The sequence below is a fragment of the Parambassis ranga genome, chromosome 20, assembly GCF_900634625.1.
Source record: "Parambassis ranga chromosome 20, fParRan2.1, whole genome shotgun sequence".
In the NCBI taxonomy this organism is placed as follows: Eukaryota; Metazoa; Chordata; class Actinopteri; family Ambassidae; genus Parambassis; species Parambassis ranga.
This window is the reverse complement of record NC_041040.1, coordinates 2,350,563-2,368,266: the sequence shown is the minus strand read 5'-3', so window position 1 is coordinate 2,368,266 and position 17,704 is coordinate 2,350,563. Positions and strand designations below refer to the sequence as shown.

Sequence of the window (17,704 nt, the reverse complement as noted above, 5' to 3'; positions counted from 1 at the left end):
GAGAGAGAGAGAGAAACTGCACACGTTCCATTTATTACACTCTGGAGACAAATAAGACATTATTACATTTTTTATATGTCTCCTCAAATAATAAGTATTTTCTGTGCATGAAAAATAATCAGATACGTAAACTAAATGTAGACGTAACATTTTTAGATTATTTCTGCATGATGTTGGAACATTTTCAGGACATTTTCCACCTTTAAAACTAAAGACAGACTGCACGTGGTGTCCATTTATTTTTGCCCATGTTAAAGTGATGTCAGGTTGCCGCCAGTAGATGGCGCTGTTTGTCTTTCTGTCTATTCCCTGTTGTAACGACAGCTGTTGAAGCAGGCACATGTGTGAGTGTGATGAAGTGAGCGTGTGACAGCAGCAGGGTGGAGAGGTGTGATGAGGGTCTTTATGAATGCATGTGTGGGTGGATGAATGGGGTGGTGTTTGATGGATGCAGCAGTTAAAAGCCCTTCAATTTGTCATCCTGAGGATTTCACTTCTCTTTCCTGGTAAAGCACAGCAGCCCTGCTTGATCTGGGTCTTGTTTAGACGACAGATTTTGAAGGATTTCTTTCTGTTTTTTCTTGTAATAAAACTGTGAATTTCCACGGTTTTCTGCTGTGTTTCTCCACCCAGCTGCAGTGAACCCAGCACCAGGTGTCCTGCTGGTGTAGAACACCATCACCCATCTGCTCCTTTATCATCCATCCATGTCTTTGTGTCCATGTTCTCCTGCCATCTGCTCACCCTGAACTCTGCTCCTTCCTGTTCAGGCTGCTTTTCAGAGTGGGAGCCTGCTCCTCGAACATTTCATCACTACCTCACTGAAATACCCAGTTACATCACCATAACAACCATTCACATCATTCCTGCAGTATATTGGCTCTGGTTTCATGACAGACGAATCATAGATCCTCTGCATGTCCTCGGGGTACAGAGACGAGATCAGACGTTATTCATCCTAAAGGAAAGATGAACAGAGAGAGAGAGAGTGCACAAGTTATAAAACACCTAAAGAACGACAAACCTCACCAGGAAAACATGAGGTCAATATTTCAGTCCTTGAAAACCATGTTTCTCTGATTACATCTCTATGTGATTATGGAGGCAGGAACAGTTCTCCTTGTATAATGTGTTTAATGTTATGTATTTGTTTATGTCTTAGGACTTTTTAATGCACAGTTTTAAAGAAAACACAACAAAAACAAAACTTAACACCAGGCAAAAACAAAACAGTTCACAGTGTCAGGTGTACGTGACCCCGGACACCTGAGTAACCGTCCACCATGTTGCATGTACCACCCTGGCTCTTTATACAGAGCAAAGGTAACTAATGGGTAATTTTATAATGTAAACATTATCATCATCTGAACACACACACAGACACACACACTACATGAGTCAACTAGACTGCAAGACCACTGTGTCAGTAGTATTATTTCAGTTAAATACAATACTGGCATCAAATGCTACATTTTGGCACCTGTAAATTAAAATAAATATCCCTTTGTGAGCTGAGCCCTCTCATGTGCATCTGCACGGACACCAGGAAACAGAGGAAACAGTGCTGCATCTCGTCATTATTCCCTGTGAGTGTCTGTGCTTTGTTGTGGCTCTGCACACTGAGTTCCTCTCCAGGACAGAATGTGAGTGGGTGGGAGGCTGGGGATGTGTTGTGAAGGCCTCTTCAGCGAGACAGGCAGCCTTACATCAGGCACACCAACGCCAGCACTGATGGTCCATATATTTCCATTCATTAGAGATATGGTGGAGAATGTGGCGTGGTCATGTGGCAGCAGAGGCATGCAGTTAGTTAGTGAAGCCATCTATCCCTGTTTGCCTGTATTTTGTGTTTATCTTCTAGTTTTTGTAGCTTAAAGTAAAAGTTCTTTACATTCTCTTGTGACTAATTTACAAACTTTTAGTGAAAGCTACACCTTTTAATTGTAAAACCATAGAATCCAGACTTATGGCAGAATTTACACCCCCTCATTTCGCTACATTACTTGACACACCAACAGCCCAGCAGAATCGGTCAGGAAATGATAGAAAGCCAGCCTTGTGTGTGAGCATGTGGTTGGTTTTACACTGCAGTGATCGAAGCTCAGCTGATCCATGGTTAGAAGCTGCAAAATGGGATTCTAAGTCTCACAGGAGCAAAGTCCCACTGTAAAAGATGGTGGAGACTTCAAAGCATCAGCTCATGTGGACTTCACTGTCCGAGGCTGTATTCACAGTGTTTAACTGTAGATTCCATCTGTAGTCAGCAAAGTGTTCTTGAAGCTAAGCTTCACCATAGGACCGAATACAAAAACATGAAGGGAGTGTTTTAGACTTTCATGTTAAAGCAGAGGAGGATGGATGTTAAAGAGCAACGGGCCCAGAATGAACCCCTGTGGAAGACAGGAAACACTCCAGTGACTGCTCTAATGAAAACAGATTATTCTAAAGTATTTATTTTTTTTTTTTGTGGTCAGTTATGTTAAAAACTAAGATCTAAGGTGTTTATAGCTGGACCCCCTGAGGCGGCTCATGTTGAGACTCAAGCTGAAGCAGAAGCCTTGTCCTCTGTCCTGTCCCTTTTAACTAGATTCAATGTGTAGTTGTAGTCCTTTCAGCTGAGCCTCACCAAGGGACCAAATACCATGATCAGAGGGTATAGAAGCAAAGAAGTGTTATAGAGGATTCAGACCCATCATCAACCCTACTGTTTCCTCCTGACGCTTACACTCAGCTCTGTTTCTACCACCTGATCCACACTGGCACCATGCCGCAACAAAAAGCACACAAGGGACTCCACCACCTTACTTATAACCAGAGTGCCACATTTACAGAAGACTGACCCCTGCAGGAGAGCAAAGCCCCACCCCCCACGCGGGCTCTACATGTGAATTGGGCACTTAGGAGAAAACTAATTTCAAGCTGTTGTAGTTGCAGCACTCAAACCAGAATGTATGGCTGTGATAAACTAAATGACTTTTTGAGGCCAACAAGGCCAAGACCTTCACCAATGTCAACCACTCAAAGCTGCAGAGCCGGACAGCATCCGTGAAGTGTGCTAAAACAAATTTGCAGCTATCTTAAACATCTCACTCTGACACAGTGCCGCCATCACTCCTGTCCAAAAGGCGCCAAGGGTTTTGTATCAAAGATGACACCATGAGCTCCTCGGGGAGCTGCCTGAGAGAACTGCTCTCCACCTGCAATAACCTTAGAATAAATAAAGAACCTTCTCGCCTTCTTCTTTGTTAAAATGATCACTGTGGTTGGGCTGCCTAACTGTTGTGTTTATAAGGGCTCTATCTTTAGACTGGAGCAGCTAAAACACTCTTCACTTGACTCCCGTTGTTGCCATGGTAACAGGATTGTAGGCCTAATAGGACTAGAGTAGCGCTGGTGATGAGAGTAAGTATAATGATGACATGATGAAAATGGCTGTGCAATGAATGAGTTTTTTCTGAGCGGGTTACATTGATAATCACAAAGGAATGATTTTAATCATCATAGAGAGTTTAAGCCTGCATAGTCTATAGCTGCAGTTCCTCGAGTGGCCACTTGAGGCTGGGTCTGAAAGTGGGTCAATCCCTGTAGACTCCCATGTTAAAATGTTCACCCATTACAGCACAAATAAACATGTTTACAGCCAGCAACAAAAACAGTGTTGGTCTTTATTGGTAATTTCTTATTTGGGACCTACAGTTGGGCCTGGGCAACGGTGTGTCCACAGCGCCCAATGGTTGGCTCATCTGCTTCCTGCTTATTGTTGGACCAATCAGTGGTGTTTCCTTGCAGCGGCTGCATTGCAGTATGCAGTTTGGCCACCGTACTAACGGTCTTACTGTGTGCTTTGTTTGTAAGCAGTAGTAGCGCTGTGCTGAGGCACTAGGTTGTCGTGTGCCTCTCGTTTCTGCGTGGATAGCATTAGTTTTGAAAACAGCCAGGCTCGGTTCGTTCGCACAGTGCTAGCTGAGGAACTTGTTTAGATTTCTTTTGTTTGAGCTGTCTTGTCTTCCCACTCATTCCTTTTGTTAATTTTTTTTGTTCTTTTATTAAATATTTCTGATTATTTTGCCAATTAAATAAGTTGCACCTGGTTTCATGTTACTTCCCCTTCCCTTCCAGAGCTGCGTCCACACAGTACATTTGTAGATTTGTAAATTTTTATTTCTTATAAAATTCTGTGCAGATGGGGAGGGGGATCTCAGATGCTCTCTGTCAGATTTCTGACTCAGATCTTGAGTAGGAATTACAAAATGGACCTGCCCAGCATGCAGAGTGATTTTATCTATATTAGTAAGTAGCACTCAACATTAACAGTCTGTCTGACATTCTTAAAACACACTGCCTGAACAGCAGATCCAGCAGGCATTCCTTCTCTGTGATCTGTCTCCCAACCATGTCCAGGATTGGAATGGATAATGCTGCCATGGCAACAGCAACCTCTCAAATTAAAGCTTTTAGGAGGGTTGCCAACTTTCAGCTAGCAGTTGGTGTGAGATTCTGGAAAGCCACAATACTATTACACAAAGGCCATCATTAGTTTTATTAGGTTCATATAATAATTCCCTACCACATAATGCACCATTTAGCATTATAAGTGACCTTGTTACTAATGTTGCTATTGTCAAAACTTTGGTGTTATAAAGAAACATATCATCTGCATAAAGGGATCATTATTGAAATAGGGGTGGATATTAACATAAATAACGCAAATATAACAGAAGTGTTAACAAATCATGTGACTTCAAACTAACAATAAATAGTCTACATATTCAGCACCCAGTATGTTCTACTTTTGTGAGTCTAATTTATTCAATGATACGAACATGGCAGCAGTCTCCGTCTTGTTATAGTTATATATAATATATAGTTATAGTGCTTAACTACTGTCTGATGGGTTAAATAAAAGTATGAGAAATGAAATCACTGACATGCAAAGAAGTCAAACTCAAATTTGTAGAACTGCGTTGCTATGAAAGTATTTGTTCATGTGCTAATACTGTGTGTGAGTGTGCACATTTGTGGGGCAGTTGTATGGCAGCGGTATTTCAGGCTCACAGAGAGCCGATAAGGAGAGAGAGAGAGGAGAGAGAGAGTGGAGAGAGGAGAGAGGGGAGGTGGGAGGGAGAGGGAGGGAATCTTCCCAGTCAATCTGCATCTTTGTCAGCCTACACAATCTCCTGACTCAGGCTCAGTTATGTTGGATACGCTGTGAGAGTGAGCTCTACCTTTCACACACCACCCTGCTGCTCGAGGACACACAAACCCGGTGAGTACACCTTTCTCTGCCTGTTTCTCCTTACAGCTGAGCTGAGGGGGCTTTCACAGATAGACGCTCTCCTTGTATCAGACATGTTTCTTTGTACAAAGCTTAACGCTCTGCTGCAAACTGTTCATACTTTTCAGAGGTAAGATGCTTATTTGGAGCTGAAACGAGGCACTCGGGTCTGTTGCTGATTCTGTAATTTTTAGTTTTTTTTGTTATTTGCTGTATCCCAGCAGATGTCCTGATTTAACCAACACTTTTACTCACAGATGGTCAAACACGCAAAGAGCAGCAGAGGTGTCTCCGTACATTGCCACCTTTAACACGCAAAAACGCATCTTCGAAAGTGACAGGAAGCTGTCAGGAAATGGCATGTATAGTGTATGTGGGTGTGATGAATGTATATACACAGTGTGTGCTCCCACACACATGCTGTTGTTCTGGGCTGCCTGCAGAGAACCAGTCACCCACTGCCCTTTTCTTCCCACTCATCCTAACCAGATCAGCCTCTCAGCACATGTGGCCCAGGAAGCTCGTTTTTTCACACCTCTACCAGGATATGAAGTCATTCTGCTTCTATGTTCATAGAAAGTGCATGCAGCATGCAGAGGTTCAAATTTGCTTCAGTGGTTTAACGCTGTAATCCAGGATTTGCTTTAATTTTGGATGGCTCACCATTTTGGAAAGCCCGATTTGTTTAAGTTAGTCTGTGATAGCTGGACGTTTTCCAACCGTTTCCAAGGGCAACTACCCACATGTGTTTCATGCAGGAAATTATCATCCTAATCAGATCATTCATACTTCATACCCTGATCAATCATCAGTCCTTAGGCTGAGTTTCAACAACACAACCAAAGGAGCACACAAAGCCAATTAGAACAGGTCATCATGTTAATTCTGTCTTAAAGAAGACAACTTCCTGTTTTGTATCCGTCCATTAATAACACTTAAATGACCACATTAGGGGTTAATGCGAGGCCAATTTCACCCTGATAATAGGTGCTGTAGACTAGCAGAAGCTTATGCTGTTTGCTTGTGTGCTGGTAATCCATCAGGGATCAGATTAAGGCAGGAGCAGCAGGGATTAGAAGTCAGAAAGACCTTGGCCAGACAAGACAGGGAGGAATCAGGGTCATGTCACTGGGACTGGATCATAGACCGCAGTCAAACTCTACAGGCAGAGGGCACAGGAGAGATGGTACCCCAGAGCCCCACTGAGGGTTACATTACTGACAAAGAAGCAGATCACAACAGCAGTGACAAAGTTCAAGAAGCTGGAGATATTATATGATGATGAACTGTAAAAATACTTAGTGCAGCTTCTTGTGTCTGCAGGCTCTTTTATGTTGGTTCTTTGCTACACAACGCCTGAGGATTCCAGATGTTAGACTTACTTGGACTAAAAATCGACTACAGCCAACAGCAGTGTAGCCTGGCCAGATGTAGTTGTATGTCTGTCCAAATGTGAAGGAGTTTAGTCTGTGGCCGTTGGTGCTGTGTCACTGGAACAGACTGATCGCATAGAAAAAGAATCAGAATGGGTGGCCAGGCCCTAGAGCATTAAAATGAACCATTTCCTCTAACTTTTTGCATTCCCCTCAAAGCTTTGTTTTTGGCTGGCTGTTCACAGTCTGAAAGTCAGTCTGCAAGCCAAGAAGTTCTGGACAGGGCTCAAATGGTGACGGTACTTTGACTAACTGGTAGCCATCGCTGCTGTGATGGCAGCCACAGATCGGTGTTCGCCGTGTGCCCACCCTGTTAATTACTGACTCGTGTGTCCCTTGTGGAGTGGAGCACATTTCTGAACTATTCAAGATGTGACTTCATGTTTACCCAAAATGACTGACAGGTGTTGAGGGATTTCTTCCCACCATCCATTCTCTCTCTCTCTCCTGCTGCACACATGCAGATTCTTTCATGCACATGGCGTCTCTATTTTCAGCAGCGCAGGATCAGAATCCCAAAGTGTCAACAGGTGGACAAGCTAACAAGCAGATGACCTTCAGTAGCCTCTTTTCTCTGTTACATCAGATCAATGCACTTTATACTAAATAACTAATGCTGTCATGCAGATCCATAGTACTTAACTGTCACTGTCATGACTTGTGGTGTACCCCAAGGCTCTATTTTAGGTCCCACTAATGTCAATCATTATATTCTATCTTACAAATCTGACTGTTTTATTAAGAAAAGTAAGATGACACTGTGGCCTTCAAACTAGGCTTGGTTGGTACATAGAGGTCCAAAGTGTGCTAAGAAAACCTCCCCCACACCATGACAGCAGCAGCACTGATAAAAGGCATTATGGATCTGTGCTTTTACACAGAGCAGAAACTGAGACCCATCGCTCCAGGCAGCATCCTTCAAGGTTGTTGTGCATTCAGACACGGAACCAGTGCTTATTTTAGTTCCTGTTCTATCAGCTCCAACCAGTCTGACCTCTGTCATCCAGAGAAAGCTGCCGCTCTGTGAATGTTTTCTGTAGACCCCAGAGGTTCTGTGTTGCCACCAGTCCTTCATGCATTAATTATTAAGACCTCAGACATTTTGAAAATGCCACCATTGATGTGTACACCACCACCTTTACATGTACTGAAACCTGAGCTCATGTGCTCCTGGGATATAATAAGAATAAGAAGCAAGAGGAGAAATAAACATTGAAAGGGCGACATTTATCCAGCTCAGGTGTTACTACCGGTGTGAACATCATGCTGCTGCTTATTCATTTATATTCTGTTATCTCATCCTGAATGTTACCAGGCAGTAGACATTGTGAGAGAGACAGAAATATGAAACTCTGTCCTTTACTTCTTAATGAAAATGATCCATTATTTCATATATGTGAGTGGCGACGGTGTGTGAAGCTCTGCTCTCAGTGTCTGCTGTGAGCTCCTTGTGCAGCAATAACAGCAGCTAAAGGTTTCCAGTAGCTGCTGATCAGTCGTCCACAGCAGCTTGGAGGAGTCTGAGTCCATTCCTCTGCACAGAGCAGCTTCAGTTCTGACATGTTGCTGGGTTTCCTCACATCAACTGCTTGTTTCAGCTTCTTCCACAACATTTCAGGAGGATTAAGGTCAGGACTTTGACTTCAGAACATGAACTTTGAACATGAACTCAAAGGTTACAGTCTGCAGTTAGCACACCATATGACCACGTCTGGTTGTAATTAGAGACCCTGATGAGCCAAAGCATCATGACCATTACTCCCTAACGTGCTGCAGCTCGGCCCGCTGAGGCCGCTGGCTCCAAGACACACGCAGCAGATCCTTTTAATCATGTAAGCTGTGAACTGAATCAGATTTGTGCCAGCACATCCTGTTTCCAGTCCTCCCTCAGACCACGGACAGTAGACTCCAGGAGGCAGGAGCTGCTGTTTCAGAGATGCTGCCTCTTCTCTTGTCAGGTCTCAAAGCCTACGCACATTTCTGCTAACACAGTGACCAGGGGAACTAACTGTTCTCCAGCATCATCTCGACATGCTCTCTTGCTACAAGATAAACAATGTTATTTACTGCATGTGTGAAGGCTTGCAAACACTGAGGCTCTTTGGTTTCATAGATCAGGGCTTTGTGGGTGTCATGCCCTCTGTCAGGACTCCCTGTTCTTCTTGTGGTTAAACATAGTTGCATGTGACTAGTGCTGGTGATCAGGTGGCCCAACAATGACTTACAAACACACTATGTTAGGTCAGTTAGAAGAATATATTACAGCTATAGTGTCTATACATGATGTTGGTTTTAGTTTTGTGTTTAGTGTGTGCTGGTTTCAGGCCTTTAGATGACAGTGGTCCGAATGTTTCTTCTGTCGGTTTTAAACTAGGACTGTGGCTCACATGGCTGTCAGTTCAGTTCAGACTGTACTGTGAAGGCGTCAGGTGCGTCCTAACTTTCCTCCGTCATTCTGCTCTGCGCTGATTTACTGTCCTGCATTATAACTCAGAGCGCCAGCACAGACACGCCACATTCCCTGCAGTGATTATTCCATTCCTCGGGCCTGGATCAGTCACTTCCCTGACATGTGGCACGGACATGCTAACTCTCGTCCTGTCTCTGTCAAAGCTGATGTATGCATATCCATATTATGTGTTACAATGTACTCCAGTAAATCATTGGTAACAGGCCAAACACTGTTCGCAAGGTCACTCAGTTTAGGCTGAGAGTGTATTTAATAACGGGAGGACACCTCTGTGATATGACACCATTGAATGTTCCAGTGTTTCATTTTAGCTTCATTCCTGGCCACTTCTTATACAGGAGCTCCAACAATGGCCTCCAAGACTAAGTGGACAGATCTCCATGAGGTCTAAACCTTCTCTTTGGTGGTGCCTAAAACTTTGTGAACCCTGCAGAAAGGGCAACAAATGAGGCAGAAATATTCCACTTTTAATAACCCAAGTGCAGTATTTTGCACTTTTGCACTGTTTTTTTTTTTTTTTCTAAAGTACAAATTCTAAAGATTCAATCCCATCACAGTATAACTTGGATTGTGTCAACCTGTGCATTGTCTCAGACTGTGTGCTCTGTCTACCTGCAGGCCATCATGGAGGAGGCTGACCTGCTGAAGGAGCGACTTCAGGCGATCACGGTAAGTGCTCTGTGACGGGGGGGGGGGGGGGGGGGGGCCTGCCCCTGACCACTCTATAAAATTCAGGAAATTGATTCTTCGTCGAATTTGTTTTGAGCATCATCATGAAGGACTGCATCCCTGTGACTCAGTGCTGTGAGGTTTAGTCCGAGCAGGATGGTGCGATGCAGCACAGACTCTGAAAATAAAAAGTGTGGGTGTGTAGCTGCAGGATGATGCAGGATGATCACGCTGAGAGGAAACCTTTGTGTGTTCTGGCTCACAGGAAGTTTAAGATGTATTATGGATTTTTGCTATAGTAAATGAATCTGCTACCATGCAATCTTTGCTTAATAGCATAGCTATTAAGCAAAGATTCCACACTCACACCCACACTCTCCACACTCACACTCAGGGCCCATCACTGGTTCTAGACTGTAGTTTCAGGATTTGCTCCGAATGCACATCAGACTCATGTGAAAACCACCTGACATCACACGGTGAGTGACATGGGTCATTAAATCAGTTATCCTCTCCCCGTCAATGATCATAGCGGCAGTTGTCTGTGAAATGGTTTTCATGGTCCAGACATTTCAGTCCCCTGACATCACTGAGGGAGACAGAGACAGAGACACAACTATAAATACCAGCAGACGTCACGAGGGAGATCCCCTTTCACTGGGGCTTATAGTGCCACACTGATCCTGGATCCAGGAGCTAATTTTAGCAACCAAGAGTGAGATGCCCATCAACAAAGCATGTCCGTTTTTATGATTAAAGCCATTAAGGATTGTGTTTGTGACTAAGACGGACAAAGGGGACCTAATCTCCCTTGTCTTTAACCTTCTGAACCCGAACAGTGCATGGGTGTTTTACACCTTATATTTTCAGCATGTGTGCTCATTGTTCCCTGCAACAGTGGAAACATCGAGAACAGAGAACTCCGACATGTCTCTTGGATCCAGGATTTGTGCAGAATTCGGAGTTCCCCAAGGCTCTATTCTAGGCCCACTACTGTAACATCTGCATGTCCCTAAACTAGTTTAACTGATTGTGCTAGTTCTACTATAAAAAAAACATGGATAGGAGTGGTTAGGAGTGGGAAACAAGAATGAGATGAGAGCATGTGACCAATATGGCAGCCATGTATACCAACTGTCTGCATCCGGCTAGTCAGACCAAGTCATCAAGGCTGTGTTCCTTTTCTGCTATTTCTGGCTGTTGGTGTCCAGCTGTCAGCTCAAGGTTGAGATGTCAGCACGAGTCAGACAACAGGTGGAATAGTTTCCACGCGGTAAAACGTACACATGATGCAAACGTGCGTTTGATTTATCCTGACAGGACAAAAGAAGAATCCAAGAGGACATCGCCAAGAAGAGGAGACAGATTGAAGAGGAGAAATTAAAGCTCCAGTACATAAAGGTACTACTCACAATAATAATAATAATATGGGAGAACATGGCGCTGTAATAAAGAGCACGACACTGCAGAAATGTCTCTGTGAGAGCCCTGCTGAGGAACTCTGTAATGAAGGTTTATTTATTGTCTGAAATCTCATTTCTGAACTCAGAGGCAAGGTCAGCTTCAATTTCACAGATATTACCTGGAGTCCCTCTGCGCTAGCATTATGTAACACTAATATTGTTCTCATTCCAACAACACTGCGAGCAAAATGAGAGTGTTCACCTCCATTAATCCACCTCTTCCTGCCTGCAATGCACATTATAAGGACTAAAATTAGAAAGTCACACATAGTTAACACATGCAAAGGAGATGGCGGAACAACAAATTACACCTGGAATTCCCCAAGGCGCCATTCTGGGCCTTCTACTGTTTATCTAAGTTAACCTAGCTTGTTTCCTGCAGATCAGCCAAATATCTGGATTTGTGTCGTGAATGCTGATTCCAAGAGAGTCAAACATGGCTGCCTATACAGCCTCTCTTCTTCTTTTAAAATTCCACTTAGTAGAAGTATGACCACTAGGGGGCAAAAAAGAAACTGACAGCAAGAAGTGTAATCTCAGTATTAATAAACACAGATGCAGTATGAGGCTGGAAGGAGCAGCTGAAGGTCCTGTGTGTGTTTGACCAACAGAAAAAGGCCCTGAGGGAGCAGTGGCTGATGGACGGTCTGAGTCAGCAGTCGGAGGAGGAGCAGGAGGCCATGAGGCTCCAGGCTCAGGATGAACAGCAGCAGAGTGATCAGCTGCAGAGCAACATCCTCAGGTAACCCGAACTGAGAGCACCTACAAAGAGCTGCCCACATCAGGCGAGAACTGACACTCTGTGGGTGAAGGCGTTTATATTTGCTTCAAGACTGAGACTGCAGAGATCCGTGAGGAGAAAACAGGCCGCTGCAGAAACTCAAGCGGACTAAGACACAAACAGCAACACACCTCCTTATTATTATTATTATTAAAATGGCTGGAGCTCTTTAGCAGGAATTTTGTCACCCCACCTAATCCAAACACAATGAGGTGGAGCAGGACCTGAGGTCAACAGGTGGTCACAGCCTGCAGCACTGCACACGTGTTTGTGTTTACACAGTCTACGGTGTGAAGCAGTGTGGCATTAGGCCCAGAGACTTTCACCTGTGTTTACGTAGTCCACAGCGTGGGATTAAGACCAGAGGGATTGACCTGTGCTCGCTTTCAGCAGCGTGTGTGCCAGTCAAAGTCCTTCACTTCATTACATAACCCTGCTACTTAGACAATGACAAGCTACACAGAACATTTGCACACAGATTAAACACTGACTCTCAGTTGGAAGGTCACTGCAGTATATTCAACATTTCATTCAGATTAAGGTCAAACGAACTTTTGTAGAACCACTTGTGTGGTCTGGCTCATTTTGTTGCTGCTCTTTCTCTTCTGATCTCGGAAGACTTGTGCTGAAGTGCAGTGTTGTCTGATTTAACCTCAGCAGAACATGTCTGGAAGGCCCTGTTTTGCTTTCAGAGCTGGTTAAAATGGTCTAAAAACTGTTCGTCTGCTCAGATAATATATTTATTTTTTCTTCTTACAGAATAGAGAAGGAGGTCGAGACTCTGGAAGCACAAGAGCTCAGCATCTCTGCTAATGAGGAAGCAGTTCTGAAGCGATTAAAAGAGGTGGAGAGAACAGCTGAGGACATCATCAAGGTAGGCTTGCATCATCCTTCAGTCCTCTGTGTGCTGTCTGGCTCTGATCTGTGCTGCTTATCATTAATTCCTGGGTTGTGTGTTAACAGCACTAAAAGCCTGCGCACAAAGATAAACGACAACTTTGAAACATTTAGCTGTTGTCTGGGAATAAGTGAAGGTGTGCCTGTGTGTTTTTGCTGTGCTGCTGTCAGTAACACACTCACACTGCTTCATTAGTGTTTGTCAGTGGTTAAATTAAAACTTCTGCTGAGTCGTGCCGTCAGCTTCGACAGCTGTTGCTGTTCTTTTGCTGGGATGAACAAACATCTTGTATTCACGAGTGCATTAAAGTGAAACAGGAGCTCTGGGCTCTGACATCTTTTTGACCAAATGTCGTTCTCTCCTGACTCCACGCTGCCTTCCTCTAATCTCTGCTTGACTTCACAAGCTGCGCTGGCTGAGGTCTGTGTGGGTGCTCTCTGAGTGAATAAGGTGGCAGATAAATGGATTCCTCTCATGGTGGGTGTGCAGTGTAAGGACTAATGTGCATGATTTGCTGTGCGGCTGCTGTCTGGATTTAGACTGAAAGAAATGATTGTGACTTTAAAGTGACGGACTGCTGATGCTAAACACCATTAATCTGGGGCGCCGCTGTGGTGGGTGTGACTTCCTGCATCTGTTCAGCACTTTGACCACTCTGTCTTCACATGTAGGAGATAAACGCAGAGTTCTCAGCAGGTAAAGACCTTTTTATCTTCAAATACTCTCTCACTGCTTACTTGTCTGATTAATCACAATGAAACTGATTTTAATAATGGCTCACTCAGATTAATATTTACTCAGCACATATAGTGGTATTAATGATCTCATAGCATTACTGATATTGTGTTCACGTACTTCTGTCTCTTTTCTTTGATGGGGCTCTCCTTGTGTCTTTTCGGGTGTCCGGGTCAATTGTGTAGTTTTGCTTTTGACATTGGTGGGGACATAAAATTCCAACAACATGTGTTTTTTCCGTGCTGCCAACCAACGTAGCTACACATGTGACAGCATCACAGCCAATCACATGGCCATATGTGTTACATTTGGACCAGAGCCCTTAATATAACCTAGTCAGAATCTTAATATCAAGGGCTTTGTCAGGGTTCGTCAGGAGGAGGACGCAAATGCGGAGGCACGGAGCGATTAAGGTTAACAAAAGCTCCTTTATTCAAAGTCAGGAGGGAAAAACAACACAAAAATGCGTGTTCATTCATGCGTGTTCATGTGTTCATCACATGTAACAAGTAACTACAGACACTGTAGAAATGTAGTGGAGGAGAAAGTACAGGTAACAGCTGCAACATGGAGTCAAAGTATGCACTATTATTTTTACTTAAGTAAAGTAGAAATACATCAAAATTTACTTAAGTACAGTATCTAAGTACAAATACTTAGTTACATTCCACCACTGATCGCTGGACATTGGTGCGGACGCGTCACCTCCATCTATGCCAAAACTACGCCCTTGGTCTGGGTCATTCTAAAGAGTTCATAAACACTTTGAGCACAACTGCAGCTGTTTCTGGACCCGTTCCTTCAGTCAGTTCAGAACCTCAGGCAGCCTGTCAGCACTAAAACATTTGATTACCATCATGAAAACAAATCATGATGTTATCTCCTGGTGTTTTAACAAATTTGCTTTTAGTTATGTTGGAATATCAATATTGTGATAACAGCTTGATAAATTGTGAGAATACATTGATTAATTAACATTTGACGTCTCAACAAGAACACATCAGCTTCTGTGCAGCTCTGTAAGCTGTATATGTGGAGCTGGCTGTAATAATGTAGAACTAATCCACCTCTACGACACTAAATGAGAGCTTCATATCTTCTTTTGCTCTGAAAGCAGAGGATAATCTTTAAATACTAATGTAGCATCATGCTGTTTCTGTATGTGATGTTTTTGGCTTTCATTTATTTTACTGATCAGACTTTCTCCTCAGACGCGTCACATCTTCAGCCTTCAACACTCCCAGATATCGTTATTCCACCGGCTCCGACACAAAGCCGTGCTGCACATCAGCCTGCTCGTGACGAGCCAAAGAAAGGTACTGGACATGCTGACAGTGTGTCTGTGCCTCTGTCAGGACAGGATGTTTACACAGCGGCCTCTCAGCTTCATGGTTATGGAGACATCCACTCTGTTCTCATGAGGCGTAGCTGTCTGCAGGAGCCCGGCTGCTCTGACAGAAAAAAAACGCCTTTTGGTTCCATTATGCTATTTTAAAAGCTGTAATTTCACATTTCACCAGGATGCAAATTATGAAGCAATTACATTTCACAGCAAGCAGTACGGCACATTTCTGTGCCAAGCATGTCAGAACTCTGCTCAGAAGTTCAGATTTGATCAGAGTGCAGACAGACTCATGCTTTTAGTACTGCATTGAATTTGTATTGCTAATTAAGAGATGCATCACAAAATCACTGTTAAAACAAGATCACTTCTTCAACTTCATCTGCATCTTTTCTCCGTTCCAGCTACATTTGCAGTGGAGATCAGTGTGGAACATGATAAGAGAACAGGAAAAAGTCAGGTAGTCTCTACAGCAGCCATTGCCCCAGAAACCATCGAGCAGAGGGGGTTAAAGGTGTACGAAGACGGGCGCAAGTCGGTGTATGCGCTGCACACAGACGGAGCTAAAACACAGAACGGATCTGTCGGAGAGCTGACACTCACAGAGGTAGAGGAGCTTCTGCGTCAGGCCACAGATGAGAAGGTGCCCACGGGCGTGCAGTACCATCAGCCCGTCTATGCTACACCCTACACAGGCACCAGCCGACCGTCAACGCCCAGGACGCCCACTAAAACCCCGCGGCAAACCCCAACACCCTCCATCTCAGCCAGAAATGGAACTCAAATCCTCAAAGACCAGGAGGAGCAGAACTCACCAAACCCAAGACTCATCCATAAAGACTCGCCCCCGAGAGGCCAGAGGTCTGGAGAAGAAGTCAAGCTGCTGTCCGCCCACATTCCAGGACACTCTGGGAGTGACAATCATCCAGCTCAGCGACAGCTTGATGCTAAAACACAAGAACTCGCCAACATGGGTACAAGCAGTACAAACCAAGCTTCTTTGGTATCCATTAAAGCCAGATCTGAACAAATGCCTGCCCCCTTACAGCCGGTCTACAGAGCCGTGGATAGCCGCAGTCCTTCGGTAGCCAGCCACAGGTCTGATCCTGACACTTTGTTAGAAAGCTCAGGTGATTTTAGCAGATATTCACCATTCTATGCAGAAAACAACACCTCCCTGAACCTCGTCAACACACTGCCAGAGGAGCTGGAGTCAGAACCCGTCACCATGATCTTCATGGGCTACGAGAACGCAGAGGACGACGAGGAAGAAGACATCCAGGCGGAGCTGGTGGTCATAGCTGACAGTGATGAAGAGAATGAGAGGGAGGAGTTTCTCTCATACCACCCAGAGGGCTACAGGAGCAGAGTCTTCCAACCTAAAGTGGGTCTAGCACAGGTGACACGATGCAGAGATATTATTGATGACGCATACACAAACTGGGAGGATTACGGGCTCCACAAGCCAACATTCATCCACAAGCCTGGGAAGCACAGCCCCTACCTGCAGGGCCCGGCGGTGGACGAGCCCGCAGACAACATCAGCATGGGGAAGATGAAGCTCTGCTCCACAGGAAGATAAAACCGGACAGCTGCTGTCAAACCGAGCTCCAAAAGAAGCCTTTACTTAGCTTAATAGGTGTGTGTGTGTCCTAACCTGCTGCCTGTCCAACATAGAGTACTTCACAGCCTGCACATCACATGCATTAGGAGGAACAGCACTTCCTACCTCCTGTCATTTGTTTGGCTTCATCATGCAGTGTCAGTGTTTGGTGCTGATTGACAGCCACACACATTGTGTCCAACAGTCCCTCTGCTTTGAAGCTTCACATAGCTTTACTGCCACCCCCTGGCCTGTTACAGTCATTACAGAGAGGGTCCAGTCTAACCAGGGCAGAGTTAGAAGCTCTGTGAAAAACATTTCTATTTGCAACATAAAGTCCTGCACCTCCATGGAAACAGAACCATCATGGCTACAAGCAGAGAGCACGCTCAGTATGTGCACCGAGTGGCACCATAGTGCAGTATAAAACGTGCAGAATACACTTAACATTCGTCCTGTGACTGCAGGTCATGAGGTCTGAACAGAAATAGAAGGGTGACGCCTTCATGTTCCATCAGAAACCTCAAAGTCTCCAATCGTTTGTGTAAAAAGCAACGATAACTCTTCTAGTTCCAATCAAACAAACTACAGCTTTTTAAGTGACCCTGTGTTTGAAGCAGTGGCTGTTTTCAACTGTACATTTGTGCCATCATTTTGTGTAACTTCCTGTAAACTGTGTCCTGTGTGCTGTTCCTTTGCCATTAAAAAGGTTTCCTCATCAACACAAATCTTTCCTTCTGTTAAACAGTGTGGTTGTACACTCAGGTTGTTGGTTCGACTCCCAGCCTCGGCTCCTGAAGCTGCTCCTGTTGGTTGTACCTTTCAAGTGTGAATGTGAAGTAGCAGCACAGCATCACTGCATCATGTGACAGAGTCACAGAGTTCAGCCCACTGCTTGGTGCACACTGACCACATGAAGGGCTCCAACATGCATTGCATCATGTTTTTAAATTTTATGTGTTAGGATGCAGGATGTCCTGCAGGCAGCAACATAATTGGTTCACATAGAATAGAAACCATCTGATAAACGGCGTC

At 44.4% G+C, this 17,704-nt stretch overlaps 1 protein-coding gene across 1 annotated transcript; it reads left to right on the top strand.

Annotated features, from left to right (window-relative positions):
• Positions 1-5,129: 5,129 nt before the first annotated feature.
• Positions 5,130-17,397, top strand: LOC114453244 (palmdelphin-like). Its single transcript, XM_028433043.1, has 8 exons — positions 5,130-5,266; positions 9,797-9,847; positions 11,168-11,248; positions 11,922-12,052; positions 12,851-12,965; positions 13,661-13,685; positions 14,936-15,040; positions 15,471-17,397. The coding sequence occupies exons 2-8, from the start codon at positions 9,803-9,805 to the stop codon at positions 16,646-16,648; spliced, it is 1,680 nt and encodes a 559-aa protein (XP_028288844.1). The 5' UTR covers positions 5,130-5,266; positions 9,797-9,802; the 3' UTR covers positions 16,649-17,397.
• The last annotated feature ends 307 nt before the right edge of the window (positions 17,398-17,704 follow it).

What these genes read in the sequence shown, in the direction of transcription:
- LOC114453244 (XM_028433043.1), top strand. Translation starts at nt 9,803, where the DNA reads ATGGAGGAGGCTGACCTGCTGAAGGAGCGACTTCAGGCGATCACG. An exon ending in CTGCAGAGCAACATCCTCAG is followed by an intron (nt 12,053 to 12,850) that starts GTAACCCGAACT and finishes TTCTTCTTACAG; the next exon opens with AATAGAGAAGGAGGTCGAGA. An exon ending in CAGCTGAGGACATCATCAAG is followed by an intron (nt 12,966 to 13,660) that starts GTAGGCTTGCAT and finishes CTTCACATGTAG; the next exon opens with GAGATAAACGCAGAGTTCTC.